Source organism: Mobula birostris, chromosome 10, assembly GCF_030028105.1.
Source record: "Mobula birostris isolate sMobBir1 chromosome 10, sMobBir1.hap1, whole genome shotgun sequence".
Classification (NCBI taxonomy): domain Eukaryota; kingdom Metazoa; phylum Chordata; class Chondrichthyes; order Myliobatiformes; family Myliobatidae; genus Mobula; species Mobula birostris.
In genome coordinates, this window is record NC_092379.1 from 120,613,261 (window position 1) to 120,626,948 (window position 13,688).

The following is a 13,688-nucleotide window of genomic DNA, read 5'->3' on the forward strand; positions in this document are numbered from 1 at the left end:
TCTGCTGTGTGTGACTGTATGTAGGTACTGCATTCTGCACCTTGGCCCCAGGGGAACAACACTGTTTCGTTGGCTGTATACATGCACGTGGTTGAATGATAATTAAACTTGAGCTTGAAGTTAATATTGGGAATTTATGAAGTATCAACAATGGGAAAAGGTTGAAGTAACAGGCTCACAGGGGGAAAGCATTAAAATATTGAAAAGGGCTGGGTACGAACCATCAGCACAATTAGTGTGAAATGAACACTGAGTACTAACATTTAAAAATCCATCATCTGGTACTTTGCCTCAGTGGTATTATTGAGAAATACCTGCTGGCCAGAATATAATATTTCCAGGAATCTTTTACAACTGAGAGGGAGAGCAAGAGCTTGGTTTAATGATTTTTCTGATAGTGCATCTACTGTACTGCACTGGGGAGTCAGCCTTAGTTTTCTGGATAGAAATTTATTTCTAGCAATGTTCTGCAAAAATCTACTGTATAGCTACTAAAAGTCACCCCGCTATTCAAAACAAGGCAATAAAACGCAAGTGTGTTGCCACATCTGGTAAATAATGGAAAGGAGAATGTTGCCTTGCATCACTTATTTATATAACACTCCTTTGTATCCCAGTGATAATACACCAGCTTGTCTGCTAACTGAAAATAACTGGCAGTGTATTTTAAAGTGTAGGACACAAGTAATTTTGTGCAATTTTAATACTGGTTGGAAAATTGCAGTAGCCTTTTGTTAAATGCAGAGGGAGTATTCGCACCAACTCAAGCTAATACAGCTCCCAGTTATTTACAAGTCAATAAATTTGATAGATTGCATTTGATGCTTTTTCATATTAATTCTTTCTCCTTTCATTATAAATAGGGTGGCATGGTAACGTGGTGGTTAGCACAACGCTTGACAGTACCAGCGACCCAGGTCCAATCCCGCCATTGTCTGTATGGAGCTTGTACATTATTCCCATGGCCACGTGGGTTTCTTCCGGGTGTCCCGGTTTCCTCCCACTGTCCAAAGTCATACCAGTTGGTAGGCTAATTGGTCATTGTAAATTGTCCCGTGAGTAGGCTCGGGTTTAGCCGGAGATTGCTGGGCAGTACGGTTCAAAGGGCTGGAAGGGCCTATTCGGCACTGAAATCATTCAATAATAAACACACAACTAGAAATTCTATCAATTTGTGTGAAGTTTATGTGATAAGTGAGAGATTTTTTTAAAATCAGAAAACTGATAATATAGTTCTTACGGTGACATATCCATGAGTTTCATTCTAACCTTTCTTTGCACATGATGTGTTAGCATACAAAGGCATAAGTAATGGCATTTGAGAAGACACAAAGCATGTCCAGATGCTCCTTGTGAAAAATTCATTTACCCAGTTCGCAGCCTGCAGATAGGGTGGTTCACTCATGCAGAAGCAGGATTTCATTGTGATCGGAGCCCTCCTTTGGTGAAACTTAAAGGGGACTTGTCCCAGTCAGTGAGGCTGGCACCCAACTTCAGCTGAAGGCTCTTTAAGTAAAACCCATACACCTCATTCTTATTGTTGCACAGAAGGTGGCTATTTGGCCCAACAGATCAATGCTAGCACCCAATAGATAGCTTTAATCCTGTACCATTTACGTATTTTCACGCATCCCTGTAACTTATTCTCTCACAAACCTGTCAACTGCCCTTCAATTGCCCTGTACTAAGGGGTAATTTACAGTGGCCAATTAAACTTATCACCATGTCTTTTAGATGTGGAAGGAACTGATGTGCCCAGTCAGAAACACATGTGCCCATGGGCAAAATGTGAGACTGTACATTAACAGCAATTGAAGTCTGTGGCAAACTCCCAGGGTTGAGAGACAGTGTCACTACTATCACACCATCCTGTCACCTTCTCTATGAGGGCTCCTAGTCCAGCCCCAACACCAGGACCCTCTCATCACAACGCTGAATCCCTCCAAGCTGAGCCTTACCACCTCCTGACTTTGCTAGTTGATCAGCAACGATGAACACTCATACTTAGTGTTGAGTAGAAACAGTACTCTCAGCCTTTCCCCTTCTGTGCCTCCTACTATAATATTGACCACAATAGAATACAGAAGGTACATTGCATTAGGACAAGGACTGTTAGGATGGAAAACAGCTTCTTTCCCCTGGCCTTGAAACTACGGAACTCTCTGCCATCAACCATGTCTCATCACATATGAAGCTCCAGTAGCGTATTATACTGTTTGCTTTTTGACTTGTGTCATAAATGCACCTATTTGTGGCAATATTACCCTTCTGTGACATGAGAGTCATATGTACACAGTGTTGTGCACCTTGGTCAGAGGGAACTATTTTTAATCCGTTTAGTCTTGTGAGACCATGGATTTGCGCCTTGGAAGGTTTCCAGGATGCAGGCCTGGGCAAGGTTGTATAGAAGACTGGCAGTTGCCCATGCTGCAAGTCTCCCCTCTCCACGCCACCGATGTTGTCCAAGGGAAGGGCACTAGGGCCCATGCAGCTTGGCACCGGTGTCATCGCAGAGCCATATGTGGTTAAGTGCCTTGCTCAAGGACATAACACGCTGCCTCAGCTGAGGCTCGAACTAGCGACCTTCAGATCACTAGACCGACGCCTTAACCACGGGCCAACACAAGGGGGAACATTATTTCATTTGGCAGTATACATGTACATAGTTGAATGACAATAAACTGAACTTGAGGTGATATGCTTTTGCAAAACCCATTCTTTGGCCTGCCATGCATTTAGATCACCTTTCACCCAGCAATGAATGTGATGAGCACATTTAATTCCTCTGACATTCGGGTAATGATGAGTTTGAGTACAGAGAGGAAATTAAGAACCTGGTGGCATGGTGTGAAGATAATAACCTATCCCTCAACGTCAGCAAGACAAAGGAATTGGTTGTTGACTTCAGAAGGAGTAGCGGACTGCACGACCCAATTTACATCGGTGGTGCACAAGTGAAACAGGTCAAAAGCTTTAAGTTCTTCGGGGTCAATATCACAAATGACCTGACTTGGTCCAACCAAGCAGAGTTCACTGCCAAGAAGGCCCACCAGCACCTTTACTTCCTGAGAAAGCTAAAGAAATTTGTCCTGTCCCCTCAAACCCTCACTAATTTTTATAGATGCACCGTAGAAAGCATTTTTCTAGGGTGCATCACAACCTGGTATGGAAGTTGTTCTGTCCAAGACCGAAAGAAGCTGCAGAAGATCGTGAACATGGCGCAGCACATCACATAAACCAATCTTCCGTCCATGGACTCACTTTACACAGCATGCTGGCGGAGCAGTGCTGCCAGGATAATCAAGGACACGACCCACCCAGCCAACACACTTTTCATCCCTCTTCCCTCCGGGAGAAGGCTCAGGAGCTTGAAGACTCATACGGCCAGATTCGGGAACAGCTTCTTTCCAACTGCGATAAGACTGCTGAACGGATCCTGACCCGGCTCTGGGCCGAATCCTCCAAATATCCGGACCTGCCTCTCGTTTTTTTTGCACTACATTACTTTCCATTTTTCTATTTTCTATTTATGATTTATAATTTAAATTTTTTATATTTAATAATTTTTACTATTTTTAATATTTCTAATATTTAATATTTGCAATCCAGGGAGCGGGAAGCGCAGAATCAAATATCGCTGTGATGATTGTACGTTCTAGTATCAATTGTTTGGCGACAATAAAGTATAAAGTATCAAGGGTAACAATTAAAGCATGGTCCATATTCTCATTTCATTACATGCAGAGATACTAATATGATTAATCTCTCAAATATTTAATGATGAAGATATTGTTGTAGCCCAGGTCTGGACTGTATATGATCAATGCTCCAATGCACACGTACAATGCGTTATACCAAGCACAAGTTGCACTGACCGATTTTGTGTGTTCTGGTCGAGGGGCAATCACTGGTGGGGGAAGATTGTCGTCATCCTCATCATCGTCCTCCGACACAGGTGGCACAACCGGTGGCTCAGATGCTATCTTTGTGTTCTGTGGTAAACAAAACAACATTATATTTCTGCTTCCAAACTGGATTCTCCTTCAATCAAGTCAACACCAATACCACGTATTGCTCCTTCATTACACAGAACTCAAATGGTGCTAGGCTGCAAGAATTTGATATGAAAATGGTTCTTAGTGAAAATAGAGTACTTAGACATAGTACCCCTGCAAAGACTGCAATGTCATGACCATTCTATTGCTCTTAAGCCATTCTTTCCTGCATAATGACACATTTTAGAACAAGCAAACATGGAGAAGGTAAAACCCCAATAACCATCACAAACCAGCATGAATGCAATTCTAACTACATAGGAGGAAAACATGAAACAATGTTGTTTACCGTATTCCAACTCAAACCCAGCCCCATGCACCCAGTGTGCTTGCTTTCATACCTAGGGCCCTGAGTCAGTAATGCCTCAACTATGAAGTTCTTTCTCATCTTTGTTCTTTAGTTTGACAAACACTGCAATATTCATGCATCTTCAAATTTGCCCACTATTGCATGAACCGTTTAAAACCTGTCTACCACTGTTGGCCATGTCTTCAGCTGCTTGCATTGTAAGCTTTCATTTTATTTATCTCTTTATTAATCAATGAGCTAATGCACATGTACAAAGCATTATACCAAAGCACGAGCTTTTTGTATGCTCCGGCCAAGACTCGGCTCTGTAATAGGTCCTTCTGGCCCAACACACCCAGGCCACATAAATATACCCATACGACCAATTAACCTGCTAACCCATACATCTTTGGAAATGTGAAAGGAAACTGGAGCTCCCGGAGGAAACCCACAGTCACGGCGAGAACGTACAAACTCTTTACAGGATAACAGCACAATTGAACTCGGGTCACTGGTGCTGTAATAGCATTATGCTAAACGTTACACCACCGTGACTGCCATCTTTAATCTTTTTAAAACTCAACTTTTCTCAACCCATCATCTTTCTTTCAAGACATTACTTTAAAGTTATCTCTTTGACCAAGCTTTTGGCGATCTTTGTTGTTTGGAGTCAATTTTCGTTTTCCTGATGCTCCAGTGGAAATCTTGGGGATGTGTTAATATGTTAAAGCTCATTTACAAGCCCAAATTTTGCTGAAGAGAGCAGCTCTTGTGTTTCAGATTCAAAATCTTATGTCAGGATAAGCTCTGATTATTTCTTATTATGCTGCTTGGCACTGAAAGGCTGAGGGTTAAGTGGGTACACTGTTCATTACATACGCACCTTTGGAATGGTCTAAGTGTTAGATGGTGGATCAAATCCAAATGTTTGACATTTCAACCAAGATAGCTGAAGTTATAGCAGCTTTTGTTAATTTAGCTGCCTTCAGTTTCTGGTCTAACTCTTCACGCTTTTCCCCTGGTTTACCTCCACCACTCCTCCCCACCCCCACCCCAATTTTAAGAACCTTGAAGGGAGAAACAACAGAAGTTGGCAGTAACCTCCAAAAGTATTCCAATTTCAATAAACAATCCCTCTTGTGTACACGGATATTTTTGAGGAATTTTGGCAGGAAAGTTCCTTTACAAAACCCCACATAGTACAAATTTGCTGCCTTTAAATCCTGCCTTCTGGAAGATGATGCTAAAAGCTCAGTCATACCACAGATGGCAGTTCCACGTCCATACAAGGGAATACTGCTAAGGACAGTCGACAAGAGAATCTGTCTGCAATGATTCCTGTCCAACTACTACAGCTTCAAATAGATGAGAGAATAAAAAACTTCACGTGCTGTCGAGTACCTTTGAGATGGTGAGGAGAGAAAACACAAAAGTGAGAATCTGTTGGTGTCGTCTACTGTATCTGGCGCACCCAATGCGACCTCCTCTAAATTGGCAAGTCTACACCTGCCCATTCAGCTCCTCCCCTGCCTCCATTCAGAGCTCCAAACAGTCCTTCCAGGCGAGGACCATATGGCTTCACCTGTAAGTCTTTCAGGGTCAATTACTGTATCCGGTGCTCCTAATGCAGCCTCCTCTACGCTGGTGAGACCTGATGTAAAATGGAGGAATACTTTGTCGAGCATCTCCATTCCATCTGCCAAAAGTGGAATTTCCCAGTGACCAACTATCCTATTTCCTATCCCCATTTCTGTTCCGGCATGTCAGCCCGTTGTCTCCATTCTCAGGGTGGAGGAGCAACACCTCAAATTCTGTCTAGGTAGCCTCCAACCTGCTGGCACGTATATCAATTTCTTTTTCTGGTAATTTTTATCTACTCCCTTCCCTCTTCTATTCACCACCTCTTCTTCTCACCAGCCTGTCACCTCCCTACAGTGCCCCTCCTCCTTCCTTTTCTCCCATGGTTCACCTCCTTCTCCTATGAGATTCTGCCTTCTCCAGCCTCTTGCCTTTCCTACCCACCTGGCTTCACCTAGCACCTTTTAGCTAGTCCTCCTTCCCCTCCCCCCACCTTTTTATTCTGGCATCGTCCTTTAGAAGGGTCTAGGCCTGAATTATCAACAGTTTATTCATTTCCATAGATGCTGCCTGAAATGCTGAGTTCCTCCAGCATGTTGTGCATGTTGGCCTGAATTTCTAGCAACTGCAAAATCTTAGTGTGTTTACCAAAGTGAGTTTCCACTCAAAAACAAGGCCACGTGTTTCCTTGCTAATTGACTATTTGCCTTTTCAATGACATTTCTGCAGAAAGGATGATATACTGTCTGCTGTCTCAAGTCAAAGTATATTCCACGTCAATGTAAATTTATTATCCAAGTATGTGTAACTCACCATATTCTACCTTGAGATCTATTTTTGTGTAGAGATTTTCTTGCAGACTCAGAAAATGACAACTTTATTGATTTTAATTCAAGATGTATTACCACGTTAACTTGGGCAGCATGATCATGAAGCACGTGGTGCTGCAGCCTAATTGCTCCATTGTTTGCGTGTGGGGTTTGCCTCTCCCCCTGTAACCATGTGGGATTTCCCAGGATGCTCCACTTTCTTCCCACGTCCTAAAGGTGTGCCAATTGGTAGGTTGCCTGGTTACTGTAAATTACCCTGAGTGCAGGCAGACGATGAGAAATCAGGGGATGTGCGGTGAGGAAAATGATGGGTACGCAAGAGAGAACAGGCTACACGGAAATGTGCAGGAATGGGATTGGTTGGAATACTCTGAAAGCCAGTAAGTATTCTATGGGCCAAATGGCTATCTACCTTAGAGGAAATGTGAAAATTTAAATACAAGATCTGTCTCACAATTCTCACTTTTGTTCTCTGTTGACAAACTAAAGCCAATTTCCCCCTCCCATAACCATTTATTAGTTATTTCCTGGAAAGATAAAGGTATAAATCCAGTCAGAGGAAGCAGAGGCTGAAGAGGGAAGAACCAAGATGATGAGAGCTATTCAAAAGTGAAAAATCTGCAAATACTGGAATACTTAAGTAAAAGTTGAAAAGCTTTTGGCAATACTTAGCAGGTCACATGGATCTAATATTTCCAGCTTTCTTATATTTCAGATTTCCAACAGCTCTAGTGTTTTTTTTTGTCTCACTGTTTCAGCATTGCTCCCCCCCATTCTCCATTCTTGCTCATCTTATCTCTTTCATTCCAATCAAACAGTTTTCAATCCTTCACGACACCTTCTCAGCCACATTGTGTTATTCAGTTTCTCCTGGTTTCCATCCTATCACAGACATTCTCATTGCTCTTCCCCTTTCTCTGCACCTGTGGTTTCTATCTTCTCTGAGGTCTGATAAAGTATGTTGAAATGCAAAACTCCATTTCTCTCTTTGCAGTTGTTGTCTGACTTGCCGAATATTTACAGCATTTAGTATTTTCATTTATGGAAAGGGCCCTGCTAACCTGAGACCAATTGGAATACCTAAAGCAAAGAAAATCAAATTAATACTGGAGGAATAAATGTGCTTTTTGAATGTTAGAAGGGTGTAAGTACAGGCTAATAATTGTTTCTAATAAAGACAAAAAGCTGAGAGGGAAGTGCAGAAGGCAGCAGATTCTAGGAAGTCATCAGTAAGCAAAGGTAAATTTCTATTCACACAAGAGTTTCAGGTAAAATGCTGAATTCTGCAAATGGAATTTAGAACACATACAAAATGTGGATAGATTTTCCCCCTATATGTAATCTTTGACCCTCAAAGAATCAAAAGTTCTTAAACCCTACAGGCATTTAAGGGGCTCATGTAGAACACATGAATATGCAGAGAATGAAGGGATAGGGACTACATGTAGGCAAATGGGCCTGTTCATTTGCTGTATTGTTTTGAAAGTCAGTCCACATCTCTAGATAGATATTGAAATTATACTTTATCCCATTGCTTTATATACCACTAATTTATGAAATGCCATTGTTCTCTGCCCCTCAGGTACAGTGACAATGGTGAGAAAGTGACAGGAAATGCACCAGCTTGCGTGCTACCGTTAGATCTTACTTGCTTATAATAGGTAACTAATATCACTTCAATCAAACTTGTTTGGAGGACAGGAGTCTCTCTGCAAATGCCCCCGTTTGACTTATCACACAGCCTTCAGCTTCCTTATGAAGTTTGCTCCTGCCCACCTGCTTCAATCCATTGTTGGTTTCCTAATTAGAAAAAAAATCTTCTAAAGAGCCATCAGCCCAACTATCAAGCCATCATACCAATCATTTACAATGAAAGAATTGAAAGAATGAATGCATCATGAAGATTAATACATTAGCTAAATTGTTTTATATTCCAGCAATCTCCACTAGTTTAATACCAATTAAAGCCCCTGCAACTAATCTTTTCAACACTATAGACTGAACTATCCAGTTAAATCCAACGAAAGAATCCAGTTTGGAAAGAGGGGAAAGGAAGATGGTGGTATCATTGTATATGGATTCCACACTGTGAAGGAGGGTTAATGACCTGAGATATCAACTATTTCTCTCCACCCACAATTGCCTGAGCTTTCCCACCATTTTCAGATTTAATTTCAACCCTCCAGCATCAGCGGTATTTTGTTCATGCCTTTCAGAGTCTGCTGGTACTGTTTCAAAAATAAGCTACATGCCTTGAGGGTTCCATTAATTTTCCCTATAAAAAGGAGCCATTTATTCAAAATCACTTTGAAGGAGCACCAATGCCAAATGTACACATGAAATTCCACATGGCCTTGCAGCCAAATATCCACAACTGGAATAAAAATAAAAATTGCAGGTCCAGCCACAGCTTAGGGAAGAGAAACAGGGTCAAAGTTTCCTGTAGTAGAATCTTCGTCAGAACTGGGAAGGGAAGAAAAGTAGCCGGAATCAGGATAGCCATGGGGACAAGCTGTAAACAACAGAACATAAACACGTGACTATGACAAAAGGATATAGGGAATTGAGAGGCGCAGAACAGACAACATGTCCAGTAGGTCACCACAAACAAGCAGAACCAATATTGCAAATGGGCTACTGATACAGACAGAAATTCAAATACTTCTGGTAACTTGATATTGGCTCAGCTCATTTGTTCCTCCCCCCCCCCCCCACCCTTTTTAGCTCTTGAAAATAAGAAAGAAATATAGGGGGTATATCAGAGGCAGTTTTTTTTTTTAAACACAGGGTTGTTGATATGTGGAACATGCAGCAAGGGGTGATGGAACAGAGAAAAACAAACAACAGGGACACTTAAGAGATCCTTAGACAAGCATATTGATGAAAGAAAATGGAGAGTTATGTGGGAAGGAAGGGTTAGACTGCTATACCTCTGGGAGCAGAGGCCTTGCTGGCCATGCGTCCCTGCTCTGCATTTCACAATTCGCTCACTGTTTTGTCTAGGTTCTCACTCTCTTAACTGCTCCCAGATCACCTTGTTGAACAACTTATCCCCATTGTCAGCTCAGTTTTACTCTCAGAGACATTCCCACTTCTCCCCCCCCCCCACCCATCCTGCAGCTCAACAAGCTTCTTTTGTCTCTTTCTGAGCTCTGCCAAACAGTCTTTGACCTAAAATGTCATCTCTATTTCTCTTCTCACAGCTGTGGCCTGACATGATGAGCACTGAGTATTTTCTGTTTTTAATTTTAAATTTCCAGCACCTGCAGTTTGTTTTTGCTTTTTAGCCACAATTGAATCAGACTTCAGAAATTTTGTTTGAAATTTAAAAAAAAAATCAGGTCAAACGGGAAAGAGCAGATGACCAGAGATAAAAAGGATCTGTTGCCTCTTAAAGAGACTCTGAATTTAGAGTTAAAAAGGCACATCATTTGGAAGAAAAACAGAGTGAAGTTCAGTTATTCACATGGTGACCATCAGCCAGCAATAAGACCCTTGCACATATTTGCAGAACTCCACTTGACTTGGGGGGGGGGGGGGAGAGAGGAGAAATCAAGTTAGACCATAAGATATAGGAGCAGAATTAGGCTATTTGGCCCATTGAGTCTGCTGTGCCATTTCATCATGGCTGATCCATTTCCCTCTCAGCCCCAGTTTCCTGCCTTCTCCCTGTATCCCTTCATGCATCCATCAGTCTCTGCCTTAAACATACCCAATGACTTGGCCTTCACCGCTGTCTGTGGCAACGAATTCCACAGATTCAGCACTCTCTGGCTAAAAAAATTATTCACTTCCGTTGAAAATTGCTTCCTCCTTAGCTCCCTTAGTGTGCATTTTCATTCTTACAGCAAGGAGAGTTCAAACAGAATTGCTCTAATTTTAATCCCAGAGCCTAGCAAGAGTTCACGTATAATAATGATTCATATTAGCAGTATGCTTGAGCTGTTTTGATTCACTTGGAAGCCTATACCTCAGGCCTTTGCTTACATAGCCACGTTTACCCATCACCGTCCATTCACCCAAAACTCATCTTTTACCGTTTCTACTGCCAGCCATATCTTCTGGTTCTTGGGTTAGGACCATCTGCTTTACTCCCCTGACGTCCCTCTTCTAGCCAGAAATTATGACACAGGAAGGAAAAAAAAGCCAAGTCTGGCAGCCACAGCGGCCAGAATTGACAAAGGGATACTCGTCTGAAACACTTAAGTGTTTCTTTTACCGCTCGCACTGCTTGAGCTTGCCAAGCTGTTTCCTTGTTTGTGAGCTGTATTTCACTTACCCAGCATCTGTGGTGTTTGCTTTTGTGTCATTGAATTGACAGCAAATTCAATTGGGAGTTAGGACTGACATATTGAAATAAGTCCTTTCGAGTTACAATGACCTAACATCGATCAGTCTCATACTCATCTCCACTGAGAACTAATATTGCCATGCATAAACACCAGGGGAAATCCTATTATCCACTCAGAATTTTACTGCACCATGAACAAAGAAATCTCCAACAAATAAGCAGCAACACTTGTTGGCAATGAGACCTTTTTCAATTCAGGTTAGTTAGTATTTCCATAAGATATAGGAGCAGAATTAAGCCATTTGACCCATTGAGTCTGCTCTGCTATTTCACCATGGCTGATCCATTTTTCTTCTCAGGCCCAATCTCCTGCTTTCCCTCCATATCTCTTCATGCCCTGACCAATCAAGAATCTATCAACCTCTGCCTTAAATATACATAAAGACTTGGCCTCCACAGCTTGAGACAATGAATTCCACAGATTCTCCATTTTCTGTCTAAATAAATTCTTCATCTCCGTTCTAAAAGGACACCTCTCTATTCTGAGGCTGTGCCCTCTGGTCTTAGACTCCTTCCACGGACTAATTTGGCCAGATAGCTTCACGTAGATTCCTTCCATTCCCAACTGAATCAGTAAGCCCTACCGCTCATATATAGGAGTTCAATTTGCCACTTGGACACTCTAGGTCATTTTAATTGTGTCAAATAAATATAGCCCTTACTCTAAAATGTGTTTTGAGATTATGCAAATATTTCTGTCCATTAAATTTAGAGACTTGTACCATCCTTGCCTTGGTATATTGCTAAATCCCAATCATTTTAATTGGATCTGTAATCTCATCACCTTTTCCATTATTGCATACAATTGATAATGATACAAGCACTCATTGTCCAGCTTTACACATCAAAGTAACCTTCAGATAATTACCACAGAGCCATAGGTAATCAAAGAATCCGGTTGTGTGTTTTCAGGACAGAAGGAACAAAAAAAAGGGGTGGAGAAGGGTGGGGTGAATGAAAAAACCTAAAAGCATAGAGTCAAAGATCCAGTTATCTGCTAGAAATAATTACTTGCAAAACGCAAGAGCTCCATAAACATAATAAGTAATTTGGAATTCACCAGCTTCCATATTATTTGAGAGAACAAGTTAGTCAGTCTTTTGATTGGTTTCATACTCACCAGAGCATTTCCTGCTATGTATCCGTCAGCTGGTTTATCTGCAAAGGTTAAAAAATATACTGCATATGTAGATTCATACAAGAGTTATTGCCATTCTTTTTCTCAAACTGCACAATATATTTAACAAATACTTCATTATCAAGACGATTGATCAGATTTTCAAACTCACAGTAAGTGTTTTTAGTAGCAAGTTTGGCCCAAGTCCATCTCTTTTTAGTTGATTTCACTGTGCTTCAATCTTGCCTTCAATGGCCTTGATTGTAGCACAAAATTTTACAATGTTTTGCCTTTCTCAGAATCTCCTTCTTTCTTGACTTATCCTCTGAGATGTGAGCTTACAGTATAATTAATATTCACAACAACAAGCTACGAATGTCAACTATAAGCTTGAGAAACTTTTGATATTGATTTAAAAAAAAGGCTACAGACTGATCACCTCTAGGTAATCAGCTAGGTTGACCTCTTCCAATCTCAATCTCTCATCAATAAGATTCTTTCGAAATTTGCCCTCATGTCAGTTATTCATTTTGTGATTTCATCGGTCAAACTACTGTGGTTATACTGTTGACACTGCATACTGTGATATTTCAGATACTTTAGTGCATGATATGCAATATAAGTAGAAAGAAATTTAGTGTTGGCTTTAATCTTGCAGTAAACTAACTTTTAGACTATTGTTTAAAGGTTAATTTATTCCCAACATAAAGAATGTAAAGAAAGTGTCCACTGAACACTGCCACCGGGTCCTGAAACTCTATTAAGTCACATGGTTTAGATTTTGGTTTCAATGTCAAGAAGAGAGTTTCAACAGGAAGAAAACTCAAAAACAAACCAATAAATAATGATGTTTGGTTATTCCCACAGTATACAAGTTATTAGTATTATAGCTATTTCTCATTAAGCTGTCACCTGATCTGTATAAGTTTCAATGAGATACTCTTTTTATTTGCTCCAAACCTTTAATTCCCTTTCTTGAGGAAACTACTTGTAGTTTCACCTGTTTTGACAGTCCAAGTCCCACATCCAGGTACTAGTCTTGATGTGGGAAACATTTTTATGACAAGGAGATTCCCATCTTAACATATTCTATTCCTTCACCCAAATACCCTAATCTTGCACCTTCCAGGAAGGGTAGATGGCTTATAATTAGCAAAATCAAACCGTCTCATTTTTTCTTTATTCTCCCATGGAGGACTTGGAGACCAATTGTAATGACCTCATGATTATCTGAATTGAGACCGGTTAATTCAGCAAGCCTTTGATTTTTTTTCAAGTCAGAACCAAAGGTTTTGGCACAGATAAATGCTCAGGAACGACATTCTGGGATTACCTTTTCTAACTCCTGCTCCTCCTTAAAACCTCTCTTTGATGAATTTATCTAATACTTAGTGTCAAATTTTATTCAATAAACCTAATGTCAATCCAATAATCTTTAGCAAAGTTCCCAGTGATCAGAATATTTGAA

At 40.9% G+C, this 13,688-nt stretch overlaps 1 protein-coding gene across 3 annotated transcripts in view; it reads right to left on the minus strand.

Annotated features, from left to right (window-relative positions):
- LOC140204288 (serine/threonine-protein kinase PAK 3) overlaps window positions 1-13,688 on the minus strand; it is a 248,300-nt gene that overhangs the window by 50,270 nt on the left and 184,342 nt on the right. For all 3 annotated transcript variants that reach the window (XM_072270883.1, XM_072270881.1, XM_072270882.1), the window contains 2 exons: window positions 12,224-12,261; window positions 3,876-3,992 (listed from right to left, as the gene is read on the minus strand). In XM_072270883.1, coding sequence (XP_072126984.1) covers window positions 3,876-3,992; window positions 12,224-12,261 — 155 coding nt within the window. The remainder of the gene's footprint in view (window positions 1-3,875; window positions 3,993-12,223; window positions 12,262-13,688) is intronic.